Below are 25,956 nucleotides of genomic sequence, written 5' to 3'. Positions count from 1 at the left end.
AGGCTGTTGATCCTGATTCTGCTCAGATTAGCATCGTTTTAACCGTTTGTACGCCATAAGCATCTATAGACACAGCGGCGGACCTTTTTGAACTCAATTCAAAATATCGTGGCACTTAACTAGTTAAGATAATGCTAACTGTGAAGATTAAGAAAAGATTTGTAGGGGAAAGGAAGTGATCTACAGACTATTTCACTTTTTTATTTATCTATCTATCTATCTATTTATTTATTATAAGCCAGAATTTATTTCTATTTAAAACAATGCGTACAGGGGTCCAAAGGCCAAAAGATATTTGGGTTTAATAGAAGTTATAATCTAGTGCCTGCTGCCCATGCCTCCATTTCACAATCGATATTTCTGCGCCCCTGAGTGTTTCTAAGGTTTGATAATTCTAAGGTGAAAGGTGAATCTTCTGAGTTTTGGCAAGCTTCATAGAAAATGAACATTACAACAATGACAGCAAAAACAACTCCAGAAACAGCCATTATCATTGCAAGAGAAAAAGGTACATAACTCGATAAGAAAGCTTCCAAAGAAATTCCCAGTAGGAGAATGCTTAATCCAATATTTAAAAATGAGATACGTTTGTAAAAATCCTGGGGAAACCATCCCTGCCATATTCTCAGCAACCAGCTCCTCTGGTCGGAAGCTTGAGAAAACGGGATCATGATGAGTCTTATCTGGTATTAAATGCAGCTCTTGGACAATGGAAACCAGCAAACACCCTTCAAGATGAAAATCTATTTCACTTTTTAATATTTTTTAATTTTTAAAAATTTATCTTTATTGCTGAAAGTGTTACAGAAGTCCCCCTGTCCCCCCATGGACCCCCGCCACCCCACCTCCATCTACAGACTATTTTAAATTACAGATTTATATTTCCTGTGTTTGTTGGCTAAGAATTCATCTCAAATGGTTTTAACATTTTTGATATTTGTAGCCCTGTGTTTATCCAAGCATTGAATTAATGAATCTCTGTTTATTATATATGTAGTTTTTGGTGGTTGTATTTCTAAAACTCATACATTTGAAATATGGTCTGGGTGTGTCAGTATAAAAGTTTTTTTTTTAAATTTATAATATGAAAAATCCTTTTAGCACTAATACATTTCAGGGGTTAGTACTTAGGGAAATCTGTGTATAACTTAGCAAACTTGATATGTATGTAGTTGAGGAAAAATACATGGGATTATACTGTTAATGGGAACCTGAAAGGGAAGGAATCTAGCTGGGCGCATTAAAACAGGACACGGGGAGGCACACGTGTGTGCTGCTGCTGCCTGTGCTCGATCGGTGGTTTCACATTCCTCAGTGTGAGCTCACCTCTCACTCTACCTGCAGATCAGACCTCTGTGCTGAACAGCTCTCCCTGCCACAAAGTGCTCTGCCCTCTGACCCCTGTCTTTTCTCTCCACCAGGTCAGACCGTGGTGCTGTCTCAACCTGCCCTGGTACAGCTGCAGGCGTCCGGGGTCCTGCCCTCTCCGCAGCCTGTCCTGGCGGTCAGTGGGGGAGCCACACCGCTCCCTAATCACGTGGTCAGTGTGGTACCAACCCCTGTGGCCAGTAGCCCAGTAAATGGAAAACTTTCTGTGGCTAAACCTGCCCTGCAGAGTACTGTGAGAAGTGTGGGTTCAGATGTAAGTTTTGACACTTCGTGCTTTTTTAATGCCTGATTTAAAAACAAGGACAGAGCATATTTTTGTTTTTGTTTTTTAAAGTTTGTTTCAGTGTGTCAGTGTGCTGAAATTGCACCTCCAATCTGTAGTGGAAAGTTAGGGTGGGGTTTGTGGTGTGAGAATCTACAGGAAGGTTTAATCAGGTCTGCAGAGTCTGATAAATGCGCGTGCCTTCCTCCTCTGCCTCCTGAGCCCTCTAGTATTCACACAGTCTCTGATAGTTCCTGATAGACGTGCGTTTGGCAAATCAGAATCTAGTCTGTAGACTAGTTCTTAATCGGTATATTTAGCATTGCTCTTGACTTATAGAAGGGTTTTCAGCTCTGCATATAAATGGCTTGCTACTCTGGGGATTCTGTCTCTTCATGATTACTTGATAGTTTCCCATCTTTACAAACCTTCAAATTTCCTAGCATGTTGTAGAAATTTTTTATGCTTTATAAATCACAGGAAGTGTCCTAAAATCCGCCACTCCCTAAAACCAGTTATAGCACTTACTGGCTAATTCTTGCCTTCTTTAAAAGTGAATAAAATACCTCATGTCGTGTATTAAACAGTAGTTGAAAGCTTAATGAAAGTTAAAGTCAAATGATCAGGCTAACAGTAGATTCTCTAAAATTGTGATTGGGAAAGGAAATCCCATATGTTTTCTCTCAAATAAAAGTGGGTATTGCCCTGGCAGGTGTGTCTCAGTTGGTTGAGCATCATCTTGTACACCAAAAGGTTGCCAGTTTGATTCCTGGTCAGGGCACATGTCCGGGTTGCAGGATTGATTCCCTGTAGGGGATGTGCAGGAGGCAGCCGATCGATGTTTGCTCTCACATCGATGCTTCTCTCTCTCTCTCCCTCTCCCTTCCTCTCTCTAAAACTCAATAAACTATTAAAAAAAGGGGGGGGTATCAATGGTTGTTAATATTGCTACCTCACCTTTCTTAGGAGTTGCAAAGGTATTTAAAATCCTGTGAATTTTGTAGGGTTGTTTATCAGACTACTGGTGCTCTGTCTACCAGAAATTAACAAGCATGTCAGTAGCCCATGTAGGTGTGAAATTGCTCCACTATTGCATAAACACCAGCAGTAACCTCAGTCAGAGTGTAGTGGCGATCGATCGAAAGGACGGGAGATGGGGAGTGGAGGCCCTCCAGCAGTTCCCATCCCCTGTCGGGCGCTGTGGCAGCGTGCCAAGGCGCAGGGAGGAGCATGAGTGTCTGGAGCAGGCGTAGGTGGGACGAACTAGACCTGACTGTGTAAGTTTATGTTGAGGACTGGGAGAGTGAGAGCACGGTGCTCTGGCACAGCAGGCAGCAGCACGAGTGTGCGCTTCAGGGGGAGATGGAAGGGTAGGTGCGGGGAGGAGCACAGGCGGGAGGAGAGAAGATGGGCAAATGCGATAAGTTGGGTGTGTAATCTTTCTCTTTGAGTGTTTGGGGAAATTTCTACAATAAGTAAATAAATAATAACAAAAATTAAAATATTTCATGCATACATACATGTATATATAAATACATACCTGTGAATATATATGTATTTATATATTTTTTTGTTAATACTCACCTGAGAATATTTTTTCTATTTTTTTTTCAGAGAGAGTGGAAGTGAGGGAGGGTGGGGGAGAGAGAGAGAAAAAAATATCGATGTGAGAGAGACACATCGACTGATTGCCTTCCACATGCACCCCAGTCGGGGGCTGGACGCTAACCCACAACTTAGGTATGTGCCCTTAACTGGGAATTGAACCCAAGACCCTTTGGTGTGTGGGCTGATCCTCTAACCATTGAGTACACTGGCCATGGCTGTTCCTTGTTATTTTATTTTATTTTTTTTTATTTTTTTTTTTATTTTTTTTTTTAAAATATATTTTATTGATTTTTTACAGAGAGGAAGGGAGAGAGATAGAGAGTTAGAAACATCGATGAGAGAGAAACATCGATCAGCTGCCTCCTGCACATCTCCCACTGGGGATGTGCCCGCAACCCAGGTACACGCCCTTGACCGGAATCGAACCTGGGACCTTTCAGTCTGCAGGCCGACGCTCTATCCACTGAGCCAAACCGGTTTCGGCATGTTCCTTGTTATTTTAATTAAAAATTTGTACAACCAATGGAAAAAAGAAGAATGTTCTTTTCACAAGAGACTGTGGAGGGTAAAAATGATGAAAGATTAAAAAAAATGATCCCTTCAAATTTTCTTTCATTTATGAGTTTGAATGTTTCCCTGTAATACTTCCAAATGGAACCAGCAACAGAAAATGTTCACAGTTTTTTAATAATGTTAGGACTTTTAAAATATTTATTATGAAACATTTTTTTAAATATATTTTATTGATTTTTTTACAGAGAGGAAGGTAGAGAGATAGAGAGTTAGAAACATCGATGAGAGAGAAACATCGATCAGCTGCCTCCTGCACATCTCCCACTGGGGATGTGCCCGCAACCCAGGTACATGCCCTTGACTGGAATCGAACCTGGGACCTTTCATTCTGCAGGCCGACGCTCTATCCACTGAGCCAAACCGGTTTCGGCAACATTTTAGACATGAAAAAGTAATGACTATTAGAACTTTAACCATAGATCAGCAATATGTCACAGTTGTTAGATACGTGATGTAACCTTAGTGTGCCTTCATGGAATTGTAGCAGCCGATCAAGGGTAGGCTAGGGGGTTAGCCAGGTGCAGAGGAGTCTAGAAATGCTTCCCAGGAAGAGAATGGTTAGGGTGGGCGTGACTCAGCGAACTGAGGGAGAGGCTGACTTGTCCTGTGCCAAGTGGACTCCTGGCACAGGTGCGGGGCGGGGCCAGGGAGCTTCCCTCTAACCCTCAGAGGCTTTCACCCAGTCCTTGTACATACTGTCTGAACCACGAGCATCACAATGTACTGCTGGCCCCTTTGTGGTCTCAGCACTTCTGTGGATTGTCTGTTGGTCTGTTAGCCCGACATCCGTTACTAGTATAGGTTCTTGGTATGAAAGACGCGTCTCCCGCTTCTGTGCTGCGAGAGTGCTGTGAGCGTGCACATAGGGCACGAGGTGTTGGGGACATGGCAGAGGAGAAAGTGCAGAACCAAGGACTGTCTTTTTAGCATATTTATTGGCTAGCATTCTTACTGCTTTCCAAATTTACAGTTGACAATATTGCAAGGAAAGCTTCAAGTACTGTGTCCAATGCAACAGACACAGACGATGAGAATGAATTTCCTGGTCAACCTGCATTGAGGATTTTGTGCTTATTTTTTCATGGCCAGCACATCAGGGAGTGAGCCGAGCCTCTTCAGGGTGAGTTTGCTGGTAGAGGTTTTGACTTAATGTTTATTTCAAGTAAAGAAACATCAGTCTGGCCCATCAGCTGGCCAAGCCACTCAGGAACCCAGAGTGAACCCTGCCCTGGGCCACCTCGCCGCTGCCCGTGTCTGCTGATGGAGTCCTGCTCAGTCAGGAACACTTGGGTCAGTGTAAATTCCTGGTTTAAAAATGGCCAAAGAGAAAAATTTCATTATGTGCTTCTTATGCTTTTAAACAATAAAGGTAGTGAAAGAATGAGAGGAAGAAAGAAAGAAAGAAAGTCAGTCAGTTTTTTGTGACTTTGTAATGCTGGCACAGCCCTTTTTCCTACCTTTGTTGTTCTCTTGTTGGCCGGCTTCGTGCTGGGCCGCTGCTGCCCGGGTGCGTGCCTGGCGCTCCACGCTCTGCAGGCCGCACCGACTGCACATTGTCTCTGTGACCGCTGCCTGGTTCAAATGATCTCTCTCTCTTCTGGCCTTTTGCTGGTAAATGTGTTCTGTTTAAGTCTGGAAACCTCACCTAAGTTTTCAGGAAATATGGTTTGCTTTTGGCTCCGATCCTGATGGAAAAAGTGAGCACGTCCTTGTCTCAGAGTGGGAGCTCTCATGCACGCCCCGAGCCAGGGGCGGAGGTGCCTTCCCGGGAGAGCTGGATCCTCTGGCTTCAGACCCCGACTGAGGCTTGCAAACCAGCATCTGTTTCCACCTGCAGGGCACCTTCCAGCCCACCACTGCCCACCACCCCTTCTCTCAGCAACTCCATGAAGTTCACGAGACTGCGGCCCTGGCTTATTAGTACATTGTTTTGGTTATTGGGCAAAAGGCCAGGAAAAAAGTGGTGAGATTATATTGTACATCTTCCATGGCGGGCCAGGGGCAGCAAGGCCCTTCCTGGGAATCAGGAGGGGGGACAGTGGGAAGAAGGACCCAGTAGCCTCAGAGGGCCATGGATGAAGGGAACAGCCGCTCCGAGGGGTCCAGGTCTTCCTCTCCGCCCATCTTCCTTGCCTTGCCTTGTGCCTCTTTCTAATTCTGTACTCAGTAATCTGGACCCTTCCCATCCCAGTCCCCACCCTTGGGAGTCCCTGTGCTGGGTCACCAGAGTCATCACAGGGACGAGGTACCCGCAGGTGTCGGACATAGTGCGGAGGGGATGGCCCTGGCAGACCAGACCGGAGCTTGTATTTTTTTCCTGGAGTCAGTGTTGTACAGTGAAGTTCAAGATTTCAGCAGCCTCAGTGCTGTGAGTGTGGAGGGGCCGATGAGGCTCAGCTGGGTGTGGGCCTCTGTAGTGGGAGGGGTGCTGAGCTTGGGGAGCCTGCTGCTCTACAGGAAGCCAGAAGCAAGTCTCCTCATGTCCAGAGGGAGGCGTTACCTCATCTGTCAGCTTTTCTCGCTGGAAACTTGACCCTGAGAGATAGCCTGGGTAGAGGCCCAGGCCTGTGCCGGAGACCCACAGGAGTGTCTTTCAAGAAAAATATGAACCCTGGCCGGTTTGGCTCAGTGGGTAGAGCGTCAGCCTGTGGACCAAAGGGTCCCGGGTTCGATTCTGGTCAAGGGCACATTGCAGGCTCCTCCCTGGCCTGGGCCCTGGTCGGGGCACATGCAGGAGGCAACCAATCAATGTGTTTCTCTCACACCAGTGTTTGTCTCTGTCTTTCCCTGTCTGTTCCACTCTCTCTAAAAATCAACGGGAAAATGTCCTCGGATGAGGATTAAAAGAAAAAGGAAAATGTGAGTGTAAAATAACCTGTTTACAACGCGGAGCACTGCCAAAAGCTCCTAGAAGAATGGAGGGCCCGTGTTCGGTTTCACAAAGAAAGTGTGCCCTGCTGAGCCTCCAGCTGGAAGACCTGGACTGGGTCCCCTGCTGGGTCCAGGTGTGGGCCAGCTTAGAGCTCAGGAGATAAACAGCCAATACTACTTTTTAGTAAGTGAAATTTTTAACAAAAAGCATGGAAATCATGGTATTTTTTAGGCTGTGAAGTAGAGGAACCCACCAGAACAAATGCAACAGCAAGGACCTGGAGATCTGAAAAGCCATCAGAACTCAGTAAAAAGTTACTTCTGTGCTGACTGTTTTTTGGCTTTCCTGCCATCAGGGACTCTTGCAGATAAAAGAGAAACATTCTTTGTTAAAATACTTGCAGTTTCACTTGAGGTGGAGGTTTGGGGCTTCTCAAAATTGATCTTGAACAAGAATTTTGGCAAGAAGGTTACAGGACCTTTGAAAAGGGAAGCGGGTGGGTGTTTTTCTGATGTATTGCTTTAGGTTAGGTTGTTGTGGCCACTTTATTCTGTGTTATTCAGTTTGGCATCCTGATAAGGTTAAAAAATAACTGTTTTTTAAAGACATGCTGACTTACACTGTCCAGATTATTATGACCACCTGATGTTTGTAGGCAAATTAGCTATAATTTCGCGCTGAAGTTGCTAGAGGGCCAGATCATTATAAACATCTGAATAGCACAACATACCTACGTATTGTTGCTGATCAAGTTCATCCTATCATGTTGATGGTGTATCCCAGTGGCTTCTTCCAACAAGACAAGGTGCCATGCCACGGTGCTCGTATTGTGCAGGAGTGGTTTCAAGAACATGAGGGAGACTTTACCTTGCTTAGGTGGCCCCCACAATCACCAGATCTCAATCCAATTGAGCATTTGTGGGACGAAGTTAAAAGAGCCATCAGGCAGCTGGTTCCACAACTATCAAATCTCACAGAACTGGACAGTGCTATTCATCAGGCATGGTGTCAGATCCCTCGCATCACCTTTCAACATCTCGTGGAGTCAATGCCAAGAAGAATCGCCGCAGTATTGAAGGCAAAAGGGGGCCCCACGAAGTACTGATGGGGTGGTCGTAAGAATCTGGCCACTCAGAGTATAGCTTAATACAGAAATACTTTCTCTGGTCTCTGATTTCTCTTCTGCAGCCAGCACCTGCAGACTCATCTCAGGAGAATGAGTGCTTTCTGGCCAGGCGCTCCCCCCAGGGCAGCCATGGTGCTGGCTGCCTGTGCGTTCTCCCGAGCAGTTCTCTGTGCGGGGCACTAGTCTTACCTGCGGCACAGAAATGGCGCCTGCTGCGCCGCGGTCCTGCGTGCCTCCCTCAGGTGTGGCCCTCAGAGAGCTTCTGCGTCAGTTCACACGGCGTGGCCCATCCCTTTGCCTGCTGGGGGTTGTCTAGCGTAGAGGCTGCCACAGTGATAAGAGTTCTGCAGTCTTTCTTTGTAAACATTCCTCTATTGAGTAACTGGCTACTTGTTTTGCTCCTGTAAAAATACATCGTAGGAGACGCCTGGAGTCGGAGCTGTGGTTCTCCATGTTGCTGGCTGTTACCGTGGCTCTGCAGGCCTTCTCCCTGGTCTTCCTCTGCGTGTGGAGGCCGGTCCCTGGGCTGCTGGATGGGGCCCTCGTGGGTCTCAGTGTGCCCCTCGCCGTGTCCCTTTCCTTCTGTGACTGGCTGTCCTGCTGTGTGTTTGTTTGGGGTGAGTCCATAGCTTCCTATGTAGCTGTTTCTGTTGTTTTAATGGCGTCACTGGAATAAAATTCACATGCCATAGAGGCCACCTTTTCCAGTGTACAGTGGTTTTGGTGCATTTAGAATAGTGCTACCTAGCATCACTGCTGTCTATTCCAGAACGTTTTCAGGACCCTGAAAAGAAACTCCGTGCCCATTGGCAGTCACCCCTCACCGCCTTCTCCCCCGCCTGGCAATGACTGCTCCACTTTCTGTCTGTATGGATTTGCCTATTCTGGACGTTTATGTCAGTGGATTTACACATGATGCGGCCTTTTGTGTATGACTTCTGTCACTCACCATAATATTTTCAAGGTCTATTCATATTGGAACATGTATCAGTACTTAATCCTTTTTCATGGCCAAATAGTATTCCATTGTTTGGCTGCACCACATTTTGGATTATCCATTCACCAGTTACTGGACATTTGGGCATTTTCACTTTTTGATTATTGTGAATAATGTGGCTTTGAACTTTCATGTACAGGTTTGATAGTTTTTTAAAACCATTTTTAATATAGAAAGAGTACTTACAAGTCATTCAGAAAAATGCGAGTTAACCCAACAATCAGATGGACAAAATGCTGTGTACAAAAAGGCAATGGCGGTTTTCTCAGCGAAAGGATCAGTGCTGTGTATTCTTGAAGGGCGTGCCCTCTGAAAGCTACTATTTTACGAAAATGTGGAAGAATATTAATTGTTAACAAAAGAGCACTCTGGGTTGGTTAAAGCTGGCTAAAGAGTGATGTGCAAGGATTAGCAGTGTGAGGGGAGTTTTCTGTGGCTCGCACCGTGGGCTGTGCATTCTGAAGGAAAGTGTCTTTATTCTTTATGCCTTTCCAGCACTCCCCAGTGTTGTGCATGCTTCGCCTCCCACACGCGTGTGTTTAGTCTGAGCATCATAATGGTTCTTGCCTCGGAGGCACAGAACACTTCAAACACAACATATTCGGATAGCTTGCTGAGAGGACAGTTGGAACTCTGTGTTGGGGATTCCTCTGGGTTTCATTTGTTTTCACTCTTCATCTTTTGTATTTATTGATAGTTTTGAGTACTTACTTGAAGACATTCAGCACTACTGCATCTTTTCCATGGGAAGAGTGACTGCTTGGCCACAGGTGGTTTTCCTTGTGTAGCATGAGGCCTGTGCACTGACAGCCTGTGAGACGAATGCTGCATAGAACATGCAGGTGCTTTCATGTCATTGTTTACAGAACCCCCCGTCCTTGTTGGAAGTTCATTAAGTGGTGTCCGTCTGCGAGCCTCCAAATCCCATAGACACTGAGCCGTCGGAGTAGGTTCCTTTGTCTGACTGGTACATAAACTCCTCCACCGGGAACCTGCTCCTGTGTGTCTGTCCAGGCGCCGTGCACAGGGTGCGCCGGGAAGAGCGCTAGTTGTGGGTGCGCTGACCCGGAACGTCAGGAAGAGCAGCAGTGACAGAACAAAGTGTCTGTCCAGAGAGCAGCTGGACGCTGGGGAGCAGCCCGCCCTGGCTGTGCCTGCTGCACGTGCGCGCGCGTTCCTGAAGGGAGGGCAGTTACTTCTCGGGAATGTCATAGGGGATGGTTAGGTAAGTCAGCATTCTTGTAACATTTTGTAAGAAAGGATACAAATGGGAAAAACACCCTTTTCTGAGCCCTCATGTGGTGTTTCTTTTCTCTGGGTTCTGCTGGAAGGCTGTTGACTGTGTTTGGTGCCAGGACCACTTGACTGGCTTGGTGTAGCTCTCTTTCTAGGAAATGTAGTGGGGTGGGAATTGGGTCGTTATTTTAAAAATCTATATGAAATTATTTAATTTTATTGACTGTCTCATTAAGAGTTATTGAACACCCCACCATAGAATGTTTGTTTTTAAGGTCATTACATGTAGAAGTCAGTGGTTTTAGTACTTACAGTCATCAGCCTGTTATTTGGTGCTTTTTACGTACTTATTTTGTTACCGCACCCTCTCCCCCCAAATAAATTACACTAATGCTGTAGCAAACAGGTTTATAACGTAGTTTACAAGATATGATAAAATGAATTTTGCTCGGTAAGTTTCACTATGGTAGACATTGTGGGTAGTAAAGGAAAGTAGTATTATATGGTTTTGGTACAAAATGTAGGTGGAGAGAGAGTTAACATGAAACAGTGGAGACCTTGAGAGTGTTGAGGTGTGTCTTCCAAATGATAAGGGCATAAGAAATTCAGAGAAAATCAAAACACCCATTGGTTGGGCAGGATTGGGGTTGCAGGGTCCTGACAATTAGGTGCACAGCATCGACATTGGAGTGAACGGTCTGAACGATGGAACGAGTTAGGTGTGTGTGGAGCTCCTGGGGTAGCCTTTTAAAAGAGCAGCGGGTGGGGTGAGGGCAGAATGTTTGGGCGGTCATGGTCTGGAAGGCCTGGAGAGCTGAGGTAGTAGCTGAGACGCATGATTATCTTTTTATTTTCAATACAGTAGCAACATGGGCATGATTTTGCAGGGGAAGTGTTCTTAGCCAGTGGTAGACAGGAAGAGGTCCCTGTGATGGATGGTCAGGAGGCGGCTGCAGAAGCTCAGGGATGGACCCTGAGCCCTTGTGGGAGGGAGAGCAGCAGCAGTGGGCGGGAGGACCGCAGGCCAGTGGCTGCTGAGCGGCTGAGGAGAGGGCAGAGGGCGTCAGTGCAGAGTGGCGGACAAGTGAGTGAGTGCTTGCTTCTCCCTGAATACCCGGGAGGTTCGTGTCACCCGCAGAAGATGGAGACAGACAATCCAGGGAGGGGCCGTGCGTGTCACACAGGAACCTGAAGCAGTGGTGGCTCCAGTTGAGTGGCCCGAGGCGCGGCCGGGATGTGGTTCTGGGAAATAGCCAGTGACTTGGGACCTAGAGGCAGCCTGAGGGTGTGCGGCGCCAGGGACCGCAGGTGCTCGGCGAGTCTGGGGGGGGCGGGGTAGCGGGAAGGCAGTGAAGGAGCCTGAAGACAGGAGAGGAAGTTACGGAACATTTAGGTCTGAGAAGCCTGACTGAGTCATTGGACCTCCATTTGAGTAATATTTTAAAAACCTAGTTGAAACAACCAGTAACACATGTTTTGAACAATTGTTTAAAATTAATTATGAAGATCTGATTGGGTTCTGGACTCGAGGTGTTCCGTTCATCTTCACTCTCGCTAGATGGCTGTGCTGAGGAGACAGCAGCGGATGATAAAGAACCGGGAGTCGGCCTGCCAGTCCCGCAAGAAGAAGAAGGAGTACCTGCTGGGGCTGGAGGCGCGGCTGCGGGCGGCCCTGTCCGAGAACGAGAGGCTGCGGAAGGAGAACGGCTCGCTGAAGCGGCAGCTGGACCACGTGGTGTCAGAGGTGAGGGCTGCGGGCGCCGGCTCGGGGCAGTGCCCTTTCTTTCTGAAAGGTCAGTAGGGAATGTTGCATTTCAGATTAAGTTGGAAAAGAACAGTGTTAGGAAAGGGGGCACGGTGAGCCCTGACCCGTCTGCACGGGGGCTTCTGAGTGTGCCCACCCTGCGGCCCCGGGCGTCACCTTCCCCGCTTCCTCAGGCTCCTTTCCTCGTGCACCTGCCCATGCACCGCGCGGGGCCGGCGCCCAGATCGCGGGTCTGCCCCGAGGCCTGGTGCTCCAGGGCCCGCAGGGCTGTCCCCAACCAAACGCGCCTCTGCCTCCGCCGGGCTTCTCTCCTGTCCGTCTGCCTGCCGCCCGGGAGCAGCCCATTGCATGACTGAAACGGTGCCGGGGGGACAGGGACAGACGGCAGGAACCTCTCAAGGGGACGCAGACTGGCTGACTCCCCATGGGAGGGCGAGGAGGTCTCTGCTCCTGTCGGAACAGTTTGCTCCCCTTTGAGCTCTGTTTGTTGTTGAAGCATTCCTATACCTGAGGAGGAGCGTTCTTCTCTTCGATGTTCTCTGTGAGGCTGAGGTGTAGTCTAATTGTACTTCATGTGGCCATTTCCCTAGAACCAAAGACTTAAAGTCCCTAGTCCGAAGCGAAGAGCCATCTGTGTGGTGGTGCTGTTGGCGTTTGTCTTCCTGAACTACGGACCCATCAGGTGAGTGTGTGGTCATAAGCTAGAGAAGGATGGATTTGTTTTATTCTCAGAGACGAGGGAGAGGAAAGGTTGGTTCCTCTGTCTCTTCTTTGCCAAGGTCTGGATAGAGTTGGTGATTTCTAGTGAAGGAAGCGTAAGTTATCAAGCAGATTGCTGGGGAAGCAGAACAATGAAATCACTGCCTACTGGCCCCGTGACTGCGTTGTCTTAGGCAAGCAGCTGAGTGTCTCCCAGCCTCAGTTCCCGCCCTCAGGTGGGATAATAAGAATGACTCACCTGCCTCTGTGCTGGGGGCTCGGGCATCAGTGCTGACGTGGCGCTAGGCTAGCCCACTGCCCAGCGAGAAAATCAGCAGCGAGACCGGTGGTCCCGGTTCCGGTTGTGCAGGCTTGGAAAGGTGGGCGAGAATCTGAGCATTTGTGAGCATCCCAGCGGATGGTACAGGGTTTCAGCTCAGCACACGTGAGAAGCACTGCTTTAAGGTTGGAGTCAGAAGACGAGTTCAGAGTGATCCCAGAGGTCATCTCAGATTCCCACCTGCTGTGGCACATCCGACACTCCCCCCCCCCCCCCCCAGCACCCTGGCGTAGGGGTCAAAGAGAAGTCAGCAGGGCCACGCTTCCGAGGCCCATGCCGCCCTAGGAGGAGAGGCGTGCAGGGTGTGTGCAGGCTGGTGTGATGACTAGGTGCTCGGACACTTTGGTTGAAGGGCAGTGATAAGGGAAACCCCACAGAGGAAGCTGAGTCTTGAGGCGTGGTAGCAGTTTGCCAGGTGCCACGCGTGGGAAGGGCACACCAGGCATGTTAAAGGCACAGCGATGAAGTGGTCTTGCACTTTCAGAAACAGTGACAAATTCACTGCCTGTGCACGTGGGCGCGTGCAGGAGGGAAATTGGGCTGGAGGTGCAGGTGGGTCCAGGTGATGGGCCTCGGGCGCTGCGTGGACAGGAGAGGCTGCGCAGTCAGCATGTGTGCTGGGAGGAGCTCTCGGGTGCATCTGGAAAGGACTGGACTGAGCAGAGAGCACGTTTCTGTCCTCACTGCCCGAGTGCTCACCCCGAGGCTCTCTGCGCCCTGTCCTGGGCCGCCTCCGCCGATGCCACCTGCTCTGCCTTTCTCTCCTCCACAGCCCCACTCACCTTCTCACCTTGGCTACATGGGTGCTCACTCCCTCATGTATTCAGACACCCCGCGGGTCCTTCGGGAGCGCCGCTGCCTGGCAGGTCCTGAGCAGGGAGCCAGGGGTGCAGGCGCGCAGAAACGGCTGGAGTATGAGGAGGAACTCCCTAGATGTCACGGGAGAGATGGGCGTGTTTGTGAAGGAGCCCAGGAGTAACAGTGACTCTGACAGTGGCTTCCGATGAGCCAGCAGACCACGAGCTTTGCTGCGGGGGTGGGGGTGTTGGGAGCCCTCGTGAGTCAATAGTGATTTGAAAGAAAAGGGAGGAACCACCGTCATTGAGTGAAGTAATGGTCCCCCGGCTGCAGAGGGGCGGAGTGGGGGAGGGGCTGGGTCTCACTGCCACAAGCAGCAGCCTGGTCCCTATGGAAGGAGAGCCGGCTCCACTGTCAGTGAGGTCTGGGTGGGAGACAGGGACAGAGCAGAGGGGAGGTACGAGTGGGACCAGCGTAGGGTGGTGAAGGCCGGGTGTGGAGTGGAGGGGCCAATTGGGAAAGAAACAAAGGGGATATCTGTAATACTTTCAGCAATAAAGGTGAATTGAAAAGAAAAGGAGTGGGACAAGTTTAAACACTTGCCTCCTGAGGAGCAGCCCCAGGAGAGGGGAGGCGGAGGGCCACAATGGGTTCTTAAACTGGACCGGAGGGCCGGAACCAAAGCATGGATGGAGTGTTTGTGTGAACTAATATAAATTCAAAGTAAACATCATTACATAAAAGGGTACGGTCTTTTTTTTTTTTTAGTTTTATTCATTTCAAATCCGGCCCACAGGCCGTAGTTTGCCCACTGCTGGCTTAGATCAAAGAGAAGCAGCAGTGAGAAGAGCTGGAAGGAAGGACGGAATCAGAGCATTGACAGGCTGGGGCACCTCCAGGTCCCAAGAAGGAGGCAGGAGGGGAACTGGCCCTGAACTCACACGAGCAGGGACTGCTCCTTCCCGAGCAAATTCACACACAGAGAACTCGAAGCCCCGGGACAACAGCAGTGATTCTCCACGCGGAGCCGTGCCCTGAACTTGATGTTGGGATGGGCAGTGTTTCCGTGTGGCCCGCTGCTGTGGCCTCTTCACTGAGGCTCCTGGCGGGGGGGCGGGAGGGGGGCGGCCAGGGGAGCAGGAACCCCAGTGGAACCCGGCTTGTGCCACTTGGAGGATACTGATCGAACACCGCCCACATCTGCGGCCTTTTGCAGGCAAGTGTAACTATGTTTAATTGGTGCAGAAACTGTAGGCTTTTAACAACAGGTTGTGAGTTCTAACTGAACTTTCCTCAGGTATCACAAAACTAAGTCTGGTCAGACAACGAGATTTAATCAGATTTCCAAAGCATTTGACATGTAGGAACCTGAACTCTCCAAATAGATCACATCACCATATAAAGTTCATGTTTCAGATGCTCAGTGCGGAATTGAATTTGTGAGCTTTATTGCTGTGGGTCCAAGTGAGAAAATATATAACCCACAAGTTTGGCAAATATGGGTATGCCTTAGGCAACATTTCCTGAAGGCATTTGGTGATGAAATGTAAATACATCTTACATCGAAAGGGAGAGTTTTGTGGAGGTCATGGGCAGCATCACTGACTAGTTTGAAGGTTTGGGTTATGAAGAGTCATGCGGAGGAGAGGAGTCACCAGGCTCAGGGCTGTGCTTCTGGCTTATTGCTGTGCGGGTGGTGAAGGAGGCAGCAAGCTGGTTTTGGCATAGGGTTCCAGGATCGGGCGCTCCGGGTGGCCTGAGAAATAGTGACTCTCAAATGTGCATAACCCTCTCCTGTGTAACTCATTGGGGTGGATCCTGTGAGTATTAATCCTATTTTATCCTTGAAGGAACTAAAATGTAATCTGGGTCTCTCGTAAAAAATTAACCTGAAAAACCGCCTTCTCTGGAAACCATAAAGTGTTTTCCTTCCACCCTTCTGCAAGAAGCCCCGAGGACTCTGCTTTTGGCAACATGGTGGCTCGAGGTGCAGAGCAGCCCGGCAGTGCCGTCACCAGGAGGCCTGGGCCGCGGCCGGTCAGAGCGCTGGTAGTGCCTGAAGGGAAGCTGGGGAAGGGCTGCTTGGAGGCCAGAGCAGGAAGGCCACGTGAGCCCGACGGTGAGCTTGCACTGCAGGCGGTGCTCGTCTTTCAGGGGTTTCCTGACCCTTCTGGCCTAGAGTCCAGGAAGGAAAGCTCTGGAACCAGACGAGGTAGGAAGTCTCAGCTGGGCCCTTCTCCTCCCCGCCCCATGGAGCTGGGGCTCCCAAACAAGGCGGAGAGTCCTAAGAACCCAGCTGGGAGTTGGCTTTGGTAGAGTGGAATAAAGCGAAAGTCTCCCCCAGGAATACATTACCAGAAGCCTAACTCGTGCAGGCGTGATCCTGGGCTTATACTCCTGGTGTGACCCCCAAAACAAACCCAAAGTGTGTGTAGGTGCCCTGCCCGCTTCGGGCCGTGTTCAGAGCCGTGCTGACCGGGTGCTCCGGAGGCGTGGTATCCTTGCGCTCTGTGCTGGTGTCTTTGATTTGTAAGCTCTGTGGTGGTTTTCGTTTGTCTTCATGACCATTTTGGCGTTAGGCAAGTTTAACTCGTGCTCCAGCCTCTGATGTCATTGTCATTGTCATTGGCAGATTTGCTGAGATGTTCAGGAGGTGGGCTGGCAGGGAAAGGAGCAGCATTCATTTGAGATGCTTGTAAACTATTTCTTTGTGGAAGGAAGTTGAATTAATTTAAGAAAAGTGGGGGGTGTAAGGGAAGAGAAAGGGAAAATAGATTAATGTTGATGGAAAACAGAACTTCCAAAAGGTTCTGTCAGCAACATAAAGTTTGACCAAGAACAGCTTGTGCTGAAAATGTTTCCTTCTCTATAAAACGGGACGATTGAGAGCTGCTGGAGACGCGGGTCTGCACTCACCTGCGATCCGTTGCTTATTGCCAGCTTGTTATGTGCTGAGCTGTGTTAACGGCTGAGTAATGGTGGGGGCTATAGCTTTGATCACAAAAGTTGGATGTTTTATTTTCCTTGCCTCCCTACCAGTCGGGGTGGCATTTTTGGTTTCCATCCGTGGCTGTACGTTATAGTCACCAGGGACTCTGACCTGGGGGATCTGATGGGATGGGCCCGGGTCCCTGGTTTTGAAGGCACTCTGTCCCTCAGGTGGCCCTGCAGTGTGTCCAGCCCTAAACTGCTGCAGAGGTTGGTCTTTCGTTCTTCCTATACGTTGGCCCCTAGGGTAGTTGGTAGAGCACTTACGCAGTGAATTAGATTAAATATAGGAGAAATTTTACTGGATTGCTAGACAGACACTCTGTAGGTTTGTCTGTATAACTGAGGAAGTGCCTGACCTCCGTTTGGGACAGAACAGGAGCCCAGCATGGCCTGAGCGAGGGACTTCCTCGCCGGGGCGGCCTGGGCGGACCTCTGTGACAGGTGTCCCCGCTCTGCTTTAGGGCCCCTGCAGTCGTCGCCCTTCCCACAGACAACGAAGCGACACCTGCTGGAGGTTTGAAACATGCTAGGTCTTCAGGATGTGGCGAGAGGTGGGGGTTGGCTGAGCCTTCTTCTCGCTCGTTCTGGGGGGCGGGTGCTGCCCCCTCCCAGGTCAGAGTCTGTAGTTTGAGACATCGGACTGGCAGGAGGAGGGGGAGTCACACTCTGTTTTCTTAGGAGACGGTGTTAGGAGAGGTGACCACACAGGATGTGGCGCTGAGTCCGATTGTCTGGAACTGGGTAGAAGCAGTCTCTGTTCCGTGTCCCATGTGTTTGTCTGCTGCCTGTTTCACAGGAAGAATTCTAGTTCTTATCCTGCTGAGCCTGTCCCCAAATCTGGCTGCAGTTCTTTTCTTCTTTTCGTTTGCTGAGCACATTTTGTGTGTGACGTCACTGTTGGCTGTGGGTTAAGTTACTGTCGTAACTTACATGTCAAAACTCAGACCATCAACTCTACATGGTTTTGTTCAGCCAGATTTTAAATGAAATCTAATCCAAGTTCCTGGCCAGCAGTACCGCCCACATTATCACAGTGACGTGCAAACGGCAGGAACGCAGCAGGCCGTCGTGGGCAGCCCTCTCCGCGTGCCTTTGCTCCCGCGCTTCAGACGGGTCAGCAGCAGTCGCTTCCCTTTCCTTTTAGCCTCGTAGATTTCATCCTGGGTTTTAGAATGTGGCTTAGCGTCTACCAAGGGCAGAGCTGGGCTGCCTTTCTGTGCTTCCGCCTTCGTGTGAGTATGTGTAGGAGGCTCCTCAGGAGTGTCCCTGCTTTGTCACGTGTGTGCAGCGGGCTCATCGGGAACGTCTGTGCCCTTGTCACCTGGCGCTCGGCTGTCTTCTCCCCAGACCCAAGTTGCTGTGACGGAGGGAAAGGCAGCTGAGTGAGGACCCTTCATCCTTCGCTCACTTCCTTCTTTGCCTTGAGGAGTCGGTGTCGTGCTCAGCGACGAAAGGAGACATTGGGGGAACTTCTGCCGCCTTCTGTCTGGGGAGAGGGTCAGTGGAAACTAGGCCGGATGAGAAAACTGTTGAGTGTACGTTGGATCCTTTGATATTTTCTTAAGACCACAAATCTCTGTTCACACAGATGGGCCCGTCTGTGGTTTGCTGAAGTGGCTTCCCAGCGCCGTGCTCAGGCCCTCGTGTCTGCCGGCGGAGCCCCGGGGAAATGCAGGCCTGGCAGCGCGGGATGCCCATGCTCCCGGGGAGGGGTCCAGCGAGCCTGCGGGGTGCAGGATGGCATTGAGTGTGTGAAATGTACATGCAGTCATTACACATTGCTCTAGCTTCTAGAGGAATGCCTTTAATGTACATGCAGTCATTACACATTGCTCTAGCTTCTAGATTAGTGCCTTTAGTGCCTTTTTTTTGTCTCCAGGTTTGAGCTGTTCAGTTATTTCAGTTCCCATTTGACATTATTTCAAATGCGTCACCGCGAATGTCAGCGAGAGCTGTGTGCTGTACGCTTAGACTTCTTGTATCTGTGTGTCCTGAACACACACTGGCACCATGTCCACAGCCGACATGTCTCCGTGGAGCTGCAGTGAGGGAAGTACAGATACCTGTGTGCCTCTGTGGCTCCTAGCCCTCTCACCAGGTTCTCAATAAGAGCTCACTTGCTGTCATTTTTCTTTCCCATTTTTTGTGTGAATTTAAAAATGAGAGATAAATGGAAATAAAACAGGAAAAGAAGATGAATAAAAGGGAAAATATGCAGACTAATATTCATGTTCATAGTAATTATTATTGATAACTTGTATTCTAGAATGATACAGGTTGGCTGTGTGTTGGTACCATCTGTGCTGGGTTGGTAGAGGTTTTTGTGTGTTTGTTCTGGTAAGCTATTTATCACACTCTCACTATGCATCAAGTACTAGTGTATGGACTTATATAGATAATTTCTCCCAGGACTAGAAGGTGAGCGTGACTGCCCCCACGCGTAAGCAGCGCTGAGGTCACAGCTGGTGTGTGGCAGAGCCGGGGTTGATTCACAGTCAGTCTGGAGCCCTCGCCGCAGCCACTGAGAGCAGCAGCTGCTCGCCGGAGAAGTCGGTGTTCACAGACAGAGGCGTTGGGGCAAAAATCCAGTAATTCTGCCCGTTCCCCTAGCAGTTAGGATGGGCTGTGAAAGGAGAAAATGTTTATCTTATGAATTGACTGGACTGCTGTACAGGCAGACCTTGGAGACATGGGGAGTTCAAGTCCAAACAGTGTTGACGCTGGCCTGTAGTTTGTTAAGTGTGCCGTGATAGTGTTATGTCTAAAAAACAATGTGCCTGCCTTCAATAAAAACACATCTTTGCTCAGCAATGCCGACCATCCCCGGAGCCTTCGGCCAGTCACAGTCTTTTTGCCGGCAGCGGGTGCTGCCTCGATGGTGATGGCTGCGGGCTGATTGGGCGGGGGCTGCTAAAGGCGGTGACTGTGACCATTTCTGGGAGTCAGACAGCAGGGGGGGGCCATGCCGCCTGACTCTTTTTTCACAAACGATCTCTCTGTAGCACGAGATGCGGTTTGGTAGCGTTTTACCTACAGAAGAACTTTTCGCCAAAGTGGGGCCAGTCCTCTCACCCCTGCCAGCGCTCTTCCTCAGCTCAGTTCACAGGAGATTCTAAATCCCTTGCTCTCATGTCAACATCTTCACGGCACGACCACCAGGAGGTGTCATCCTAGGAAACCACTCCCTTTGCTTGTCCAGGAGACACGCCCTCCTCCGGCTCACTCACGCCTGGAAAACGGTGCCACTCCGTGCTTGCCGCAGGTGCCACAGCCTTCAATTTAAAACATGCAGAACCTGCCAAGTGCCAGTAAGCAAAGCGCGATGGAACGAGACATGGCAGAAAATGTAACAGAGGAGAGCCGGCACGCCAGCTCTCACCGCCTTTCCGACATGTGGGACGAGAGGCGTCGAGGACTTGTGTGTTAGGGGTCTGTTGCTATGTAACCCCACCCGAGCTGTAAAGGCTTAAATCAACAGTCCTCTGCCGAATACAGCACCTGCAATTTGGGGAGGCTCTTCTTTGCTCTGTGGCGTGTCACCTGGGGTGGCTGAGTTGGAGCACCCACTTTCATGAAGGCTGAGTCCTCATGGCCAGCAAGTGGGTGCTGGCACTCAGCAGCCCTGGGTCAGGCTCTGGGCCGGGGGCCTCGGGTCTTCACCTGGGCCTCTGCACGCTGCTGGCCATGTTCACAGGGTGGCGTCTGGGCTCAGGAGTGAGCACCACCTGGGGGAAGGAAGACTGCTTGCTATATCACCGTTCACTGGACGAGAGAGAGAGAGAGAGAGAGAGAGAGAGAGAGAGAGAGAGATGAGGAGAGGCTCATTTCGGGGCCTGGTGACCCTGGTGCTGGAAACGGCTGCTTAGAGCAGTGAGCACTGTCTTTCTGACCTCGCGGACCACCAGTAGCCCGTGGACCACCGGTTGGCGACCCCTGGTTTAGAGGATTGTGGGTTTATTGTTTTTTTTTTTTGTTGTTGTTGTTGTTAATCCCCATCTGAGGATATTTTTTACATTGTTTTTTAAAGAGAATGAAAGGGAGAGAGGAGGGAGTTGGGGAGGGGGAGAGAAATATGGATGTGAGAGACACATTGATTCCTTGCCTCCTGCATATGCCCTGACCGGGGCCGGGGATTGAACCTGCAACTCCGGTATGTGCTCTTGACTGGAAATCGAACCCGAGACTGGCTGGTGCGTGGGCTGACACTAACCACTGGCCAGAGCTAGAGGGTTGGTTTTTTAATCTTGAGTTGAAGATCTATTTTTTCAGTCATGCTTCTGCTTCTAGTAAATTACCCCAGCACTGCTGGCTGCAGAAGTCACCTGTGAGCCCTCGGTGGGCAGAGAAGCAGCTAAGGTTTGTAGAATCCCCCTGAGAATTCTGTCTTTACCTCAGTTGTAGCGAAACGTCACACAATTTCCCGTTCCTGGATCTGGAGGTGGTAGAGTAATGAGATCACTACCTGTCATTTTCAGTTTGGGGTGAGTCTTCCTAAAATAAAGATCTGGATTTTTCTCTTGGTGTGAGGTAGAATGGCACAACGAATTCATTGATTTGTTGTTCAAAAGAGTAAAAAGGAATGCATCCTATGGGCTGGGCATCCTCTTAGAACAAAGCAGGGGTCCCGTACTCCTTAACTTACATTCCAGTGAGGACAGACAGTAACTTAATACAAATAAATGATACAGCTGTAAACTGTTAGCAGAGGGGTAAAGTAGGTAATGGTTTTACCAGGCTGAGGGGTTGCTGGAACTATAGTTGCAAGTAGTGATCGTCGTGAAGTGGACGTTTGAGCCAGCCAAGGCTTCAAGGTGAGACGGCTCCCCGGGGCGTGTGGGGAGGGGCCTTCCTGCAGCGGGAACAGCCAGGCGAGACTGGGCCCGTGTGCAGCTTGTGAAGGAAAACGAAGCCCATGTGGTGAGGGGAGTGCGCAGGTGGGACGAGGCCGGGGCTCCGGTGCAGGGAGGAGTCAAGGACAGGAGGCCTCTGTCCTCGGAAGGCCTCCCAGGACGAAGTGCAGAGCCGCCACAAGGCCGAGCAGAGGGGCACGGGATAGTCTGACCGAGGTCTCAGCAGGCCCTGCACTTGGCAGGTGGGAAGAGCAGCCCCGCCACTCTTTGGGACACGTGGACCTTTGGACCTTTGAAAACCTGTGAGATATTTGTTTCCCCTGTTTTACACGTGCGGTGGGGGCGGTGGTTCAGAGCCACACCTTGAACCAGGCCTCTGGCTCCGGGTTCGGTGCTCTCCCTGCTCTTCTGCGTTGAGCCGGAAGGTCAGCCTCACCTGTGCTCAGAGTTCATGTGCGGCTCTCAGGTCAGCAGCAGCGGCCACATGTGGGCTGCTTTGGGGGATGAGCGAGAACCAGTTTGATTCTTAACTGCTGTGGTGGCTGGACTTTAAACTTTCCTTGGCTGAGCCGTAAGAAAACTGGTTTGCAAAGGGCAGAATAGGTTGGGTTTTGTGCCGTGTTTTGCTCAGCTACTTGGTATTGAAATTGGGTATCAAATCATATCTTAAGGATTAAGTGGCTTCATAAATAATCCAAAACAGTTGTTGGCTTTTAGCATTTCACAAATGAAAAAGAAAAGTAACAATTCTTATAATACTTTTCCAGACCACGGGGGAAATTGGAATTACTTGTGTTTTATTAATCTATGCACTCCAGACCTGTTGGCCCGTAACATGAACAAGTTTGTTGGTTTGAGGATTGTTTTGTGGCTTAAAACTGTTGTGACTTGGAGAGAAACCAAGATGGCGGCATAGGTAAACACTGGAAATTGCTGCCTCCCACAACAACTTCAAAAATACAATGAAAAGACAAAATGGACATCACCCAGAACTACAGGAAGTCTGGCTGAGTGGAAATTCTACACTAGAAGGAAAGAGAAAAGCACACTGAGACTCAGAGGAGGTGTGGAAGTAAAGTGCAGAGGTACAGAGGCGCGCGTGCGGAAAGGGGCTGGCACCTGAGGACACGGCTGTCTTTTTGAATTGGGAGGGAGTCACAAGCCCCCGACTGCTCTGAACTCCGGTTCCGGGAAGTCTCTGGGGATCCAGGTCTCATACAGGGAGAAACTGGACTGTCTGGCAGCAGGCAGAACTCGAACTTGAGGGTGGCTTTCCCTCAGAGGTGCTTGCAGCAATTACCATGATACTGAGATGCGGGCCCCTTAGGGCAGGGCTGAGGATCAGCCATAGCTGCTTGCTCTGCCCTTTGATTCCCTGAGACCCCGCCCCATCCAAGCTGGGCAGAGGCTTTTGCATATGAATGCCCTGGCCCTTTGCAACCTGAAAATTACCTAACAAATTGCAGCTGGGCAAGACAGACCCAGAACTTCCAAGAGAAGGCCCAAGGCCCCACAGCAGCTTGCATTGCTTCACAGCTGGGCCTCATCTGGGCACCTCCAAACCCCAAACAAAGAAGAGGAATCTGCAGATCTCTTCGTAGCTCCTGCTGGGTAACCTCAGGCAGAGGCAAAATTAGCATCTCCTTAGATCCAAGAGCCAGTGTACCCAGTGGTCAGAATGGGACCATCCAGATTACAACTCCTCAGATCCATAAGGGACCCACTCAGGGGGCAGACTCAGTGACCACCAAAGCCCCACTGAAGCAAGTCTTGCCCCGGAGGGGTGTTTTCAGCACAGAAGTTCTCCCACTACAGACACAGCTGATTCTCACTGCCAATTGGCCTGGAGGTCAATTCCTCCCAGTGATCCTACAACAATCAAGGCATAACTACAACAAAACTGTGCACAAAGACCACAAGGGGGTGCACCAAGAGTGTCCACCTCAGGTAACTGGGGAGGCCGAGCCACTGGGCCCTACAGGACATCTAGCACACAAAACTACTCTACCAACACAGGGAAGCATAAAAAATGCAGAGACAAAGAAACAGGTCACAAATGACAGAAATGGAGGAAAGCAAATGACTGGATATAGAGTTCAAAACCACGTTTATAAGGTTTTTCAAGAATTTTATGGAAACCGCTGATAAATTTAGTGAGACCCTGAAGGATATGAAAAAAGACCAACTAGAAATTAAGCATTCACTGACTGAAATAAAGAATAATTTACAGAGATCCAACAGCAGACAAGAGGATCCCAAGAATCAAGTCAAAGATTTGAAATATGAAGAAACAAAAAATACCCAACCGAAAAAGAAAAAAGAATCCAAAAATATGAAGATAGTGTAAGGAGCCTCTGGGACAACTTCAAGCATACCAACAGCAGAATTATAGGGGTACCAGAAGATGAGAGAGGGCAAGATATTGAAAACCTATTTGAAGAAATAATGACAGAAAACTTCCCCTACCTGGTGAAAGAAATAGACTTACAAGTCCAGGAAGCGCAGAGAACCCCAAACAAAAGGAATCCAAAGAGGATCACACCAAGACACATCATCATTAAAATGCCAAGAGCAAAAGACAAAGAGAGAATCTTAAAGTAGCAAGAGAAAGACAGTCAGTTACCTACAAGGGAGTACCCATACGACTGTCAGCTGATTTCTCAACAGAAACCATGCAGGCCAGAAGAGAATGGCAAGAAATATTCAAAGTGATGAATAGCAAGAACCTACAACCAAGATTACTTTATCCAGCAAAGCTATCATTCAGAACTGAAGGTCAGATAAAGAGCTTCACAGATAAGAAAAAGCTAAAGGAGTTCATCACCACCAAACCAACATTATATGAAATGCTGAAAGGTATTCTTTAAGAAGAGGAAGAAGAAAAAGGAACTCTTACCATTTGCCACAGCATGGATGGAACTGGAGAGCATTATGCTAAGTGAAATAAGCCGTCAGAGAAGGATAAATACCACATGATCTCACTCATTTGTGGAATATAATGAACAACATAAACTGATGAACAAGGACTGATCCAGAGACGGAGAGGCATTGATTGGACTGTCGGGCCTTGGAGGGAAGGTAGGGGAGTGTGGGGGTAAGGGGGAAAGATCAACCAAAGGACTTATATGCAAGCATATAGGCCTAACCAATGGACACGGACAATGGGGCAGGTGAGGGCATGAGCGGGGGGGCGGGGGGGGTGTAGGGGGTAACGTGGGGATAAGGACACATATGTAATATCTTAATCAATAAAAAATATATATAAAAAATCTTTTGTGATTCTTGTGGTTCTGAGGAGTGAAGAGCAGCATGTTCTGGTCCTAGAGACATTCTGTTTTCCTCGTATTTATTAAAAATACTGAACAGACCAGAGTTAAGCTAGTCATGAAGAGTTTGATTAGATTGCCTTATTAGTATTACGAACTGTCGCCAATGAATGTATGACCATTACCCTAACCTTCCTGTGACTCCGAATCATCCCTTTGCATTATTGGACACTTAATTTTCCCCAAATTAGCAAAAGGGGACATCCAATGATGTAAAAACACTCATGCCAAGAATCTAAAAGTCCACATCAACACTAATTGTCTCATATTCTTTTGTCTGTTGTTACTCAGATGGTTAAATTAGTTTGTGTGGCCATTTCTTAGGGTTCAAGCACATAAAAAGTACAGCGAATGGAGGCCAAATGACAAAAGCAACTTAAAAAATAAGTGAAAAACTTTAAAAGATTCTTTGTAAAATTTCTTGCTATATAACCTTTCAAAACTATATCCTGGGCCAATGGGTGGATAATGAAGGTGAGACTCGGGCTGTTTGGACCCTAATTTTTGCCTGTCACTGACCCTTGCTCACGACACTTTGTTGATTCTGCAGTGAAGTGCTGTGAAGTTCATTGGGTGAGAGCTGAGTCTTTTGGCTGAAAGAGTCAAGTGATTGCAGTAGCCGTGGGTAAGGTGTCGTCAGGAATTACCGCGTGGGGAAGCGGCAACCACTGTCAAACAGTCAGCATCAAGCTGACTCCAGCAGGTGCGGCTGCTGAGTGGTGACGAGGGTCCAGGTGAGATGGAGTGGACCCAACTGGCCCCTACTCAGGGCATCTGCCTGTCACAGCCGCAGCTGAGAAGGAATGTGCCGGATCAGCCATTAGTACAAGGGCTCTTTAAAACTACCAAGTATTAATCATTCTGTACTGACTTAATTATTAATCATCCATACACCATGCAAATGGCCACTGTGATTGTACCTTTCCTCGCATTTGGAGGCAAATGACTGTTTCTTAGGAACCACAGGCCCCCACTGCCCTCTTCCCCAGCCTCCTGGCCCTCCCCTCCTCCCTGAGGTCTGGTCTCCCTCCTCCGGTGCTTCCCTGAGGGTTATAACCAATGTGGGTTATGTGCCTGGGGAATCGAATCAAGCTCACCTGCACAATAAGGTACTGATGAGCCAA

At 49.2% G+C, this 25,956-nt stretch overlaps 1 protein-coding gene across 2 annotated transcripts in view; it reads left to right on the top strand.

Moving 5' to 3' along the window:
* The window catches only part of ATF6 (activating transcription factor 6), a 137,244-nt gene that overhangs the window by 33,764 nt on the left and 77,524 nt on the right, over window positions 1-25,956 (top strand). For both annotated transcript variants that reach the window (XM_081112587.1, XM_081112586.1), the window contains exons 8-10: window positions 1,422-1,642; window positions 11,622-11,807; window positions 12,419-12,510. In XM_081112587.1, coding sequence (XP_080968713.1) covers window positions 1,422-1,642; window positions 11,622-11,807; window positions 12,419-12,510 — 499 coding nt within the window. The remainder of the gene's footprint in view (window positions 1-1,421; window positions 1,643-11,621; window positions 11,808-12,418; window positions 12,511-25,956) is intronic.

Source organism: Myotis nattereri (genome assembly GCF_964212035.1).
Source record: "Myotis nattereri genome assembly, chromosome: 18".
In the NCBI taxonomy this organism is placed as follows: domain Eukaryota; kingdom Metazoa; phylum Chordata; class Mammalia; order Chiroptera; family Vespertilionidae; genus Myotis; species Myotis nattereri.
Note: the sequence above shows the minus strand (reverse complement) of the source record. Positions and strands in the feature narration are given on the sequence as shown.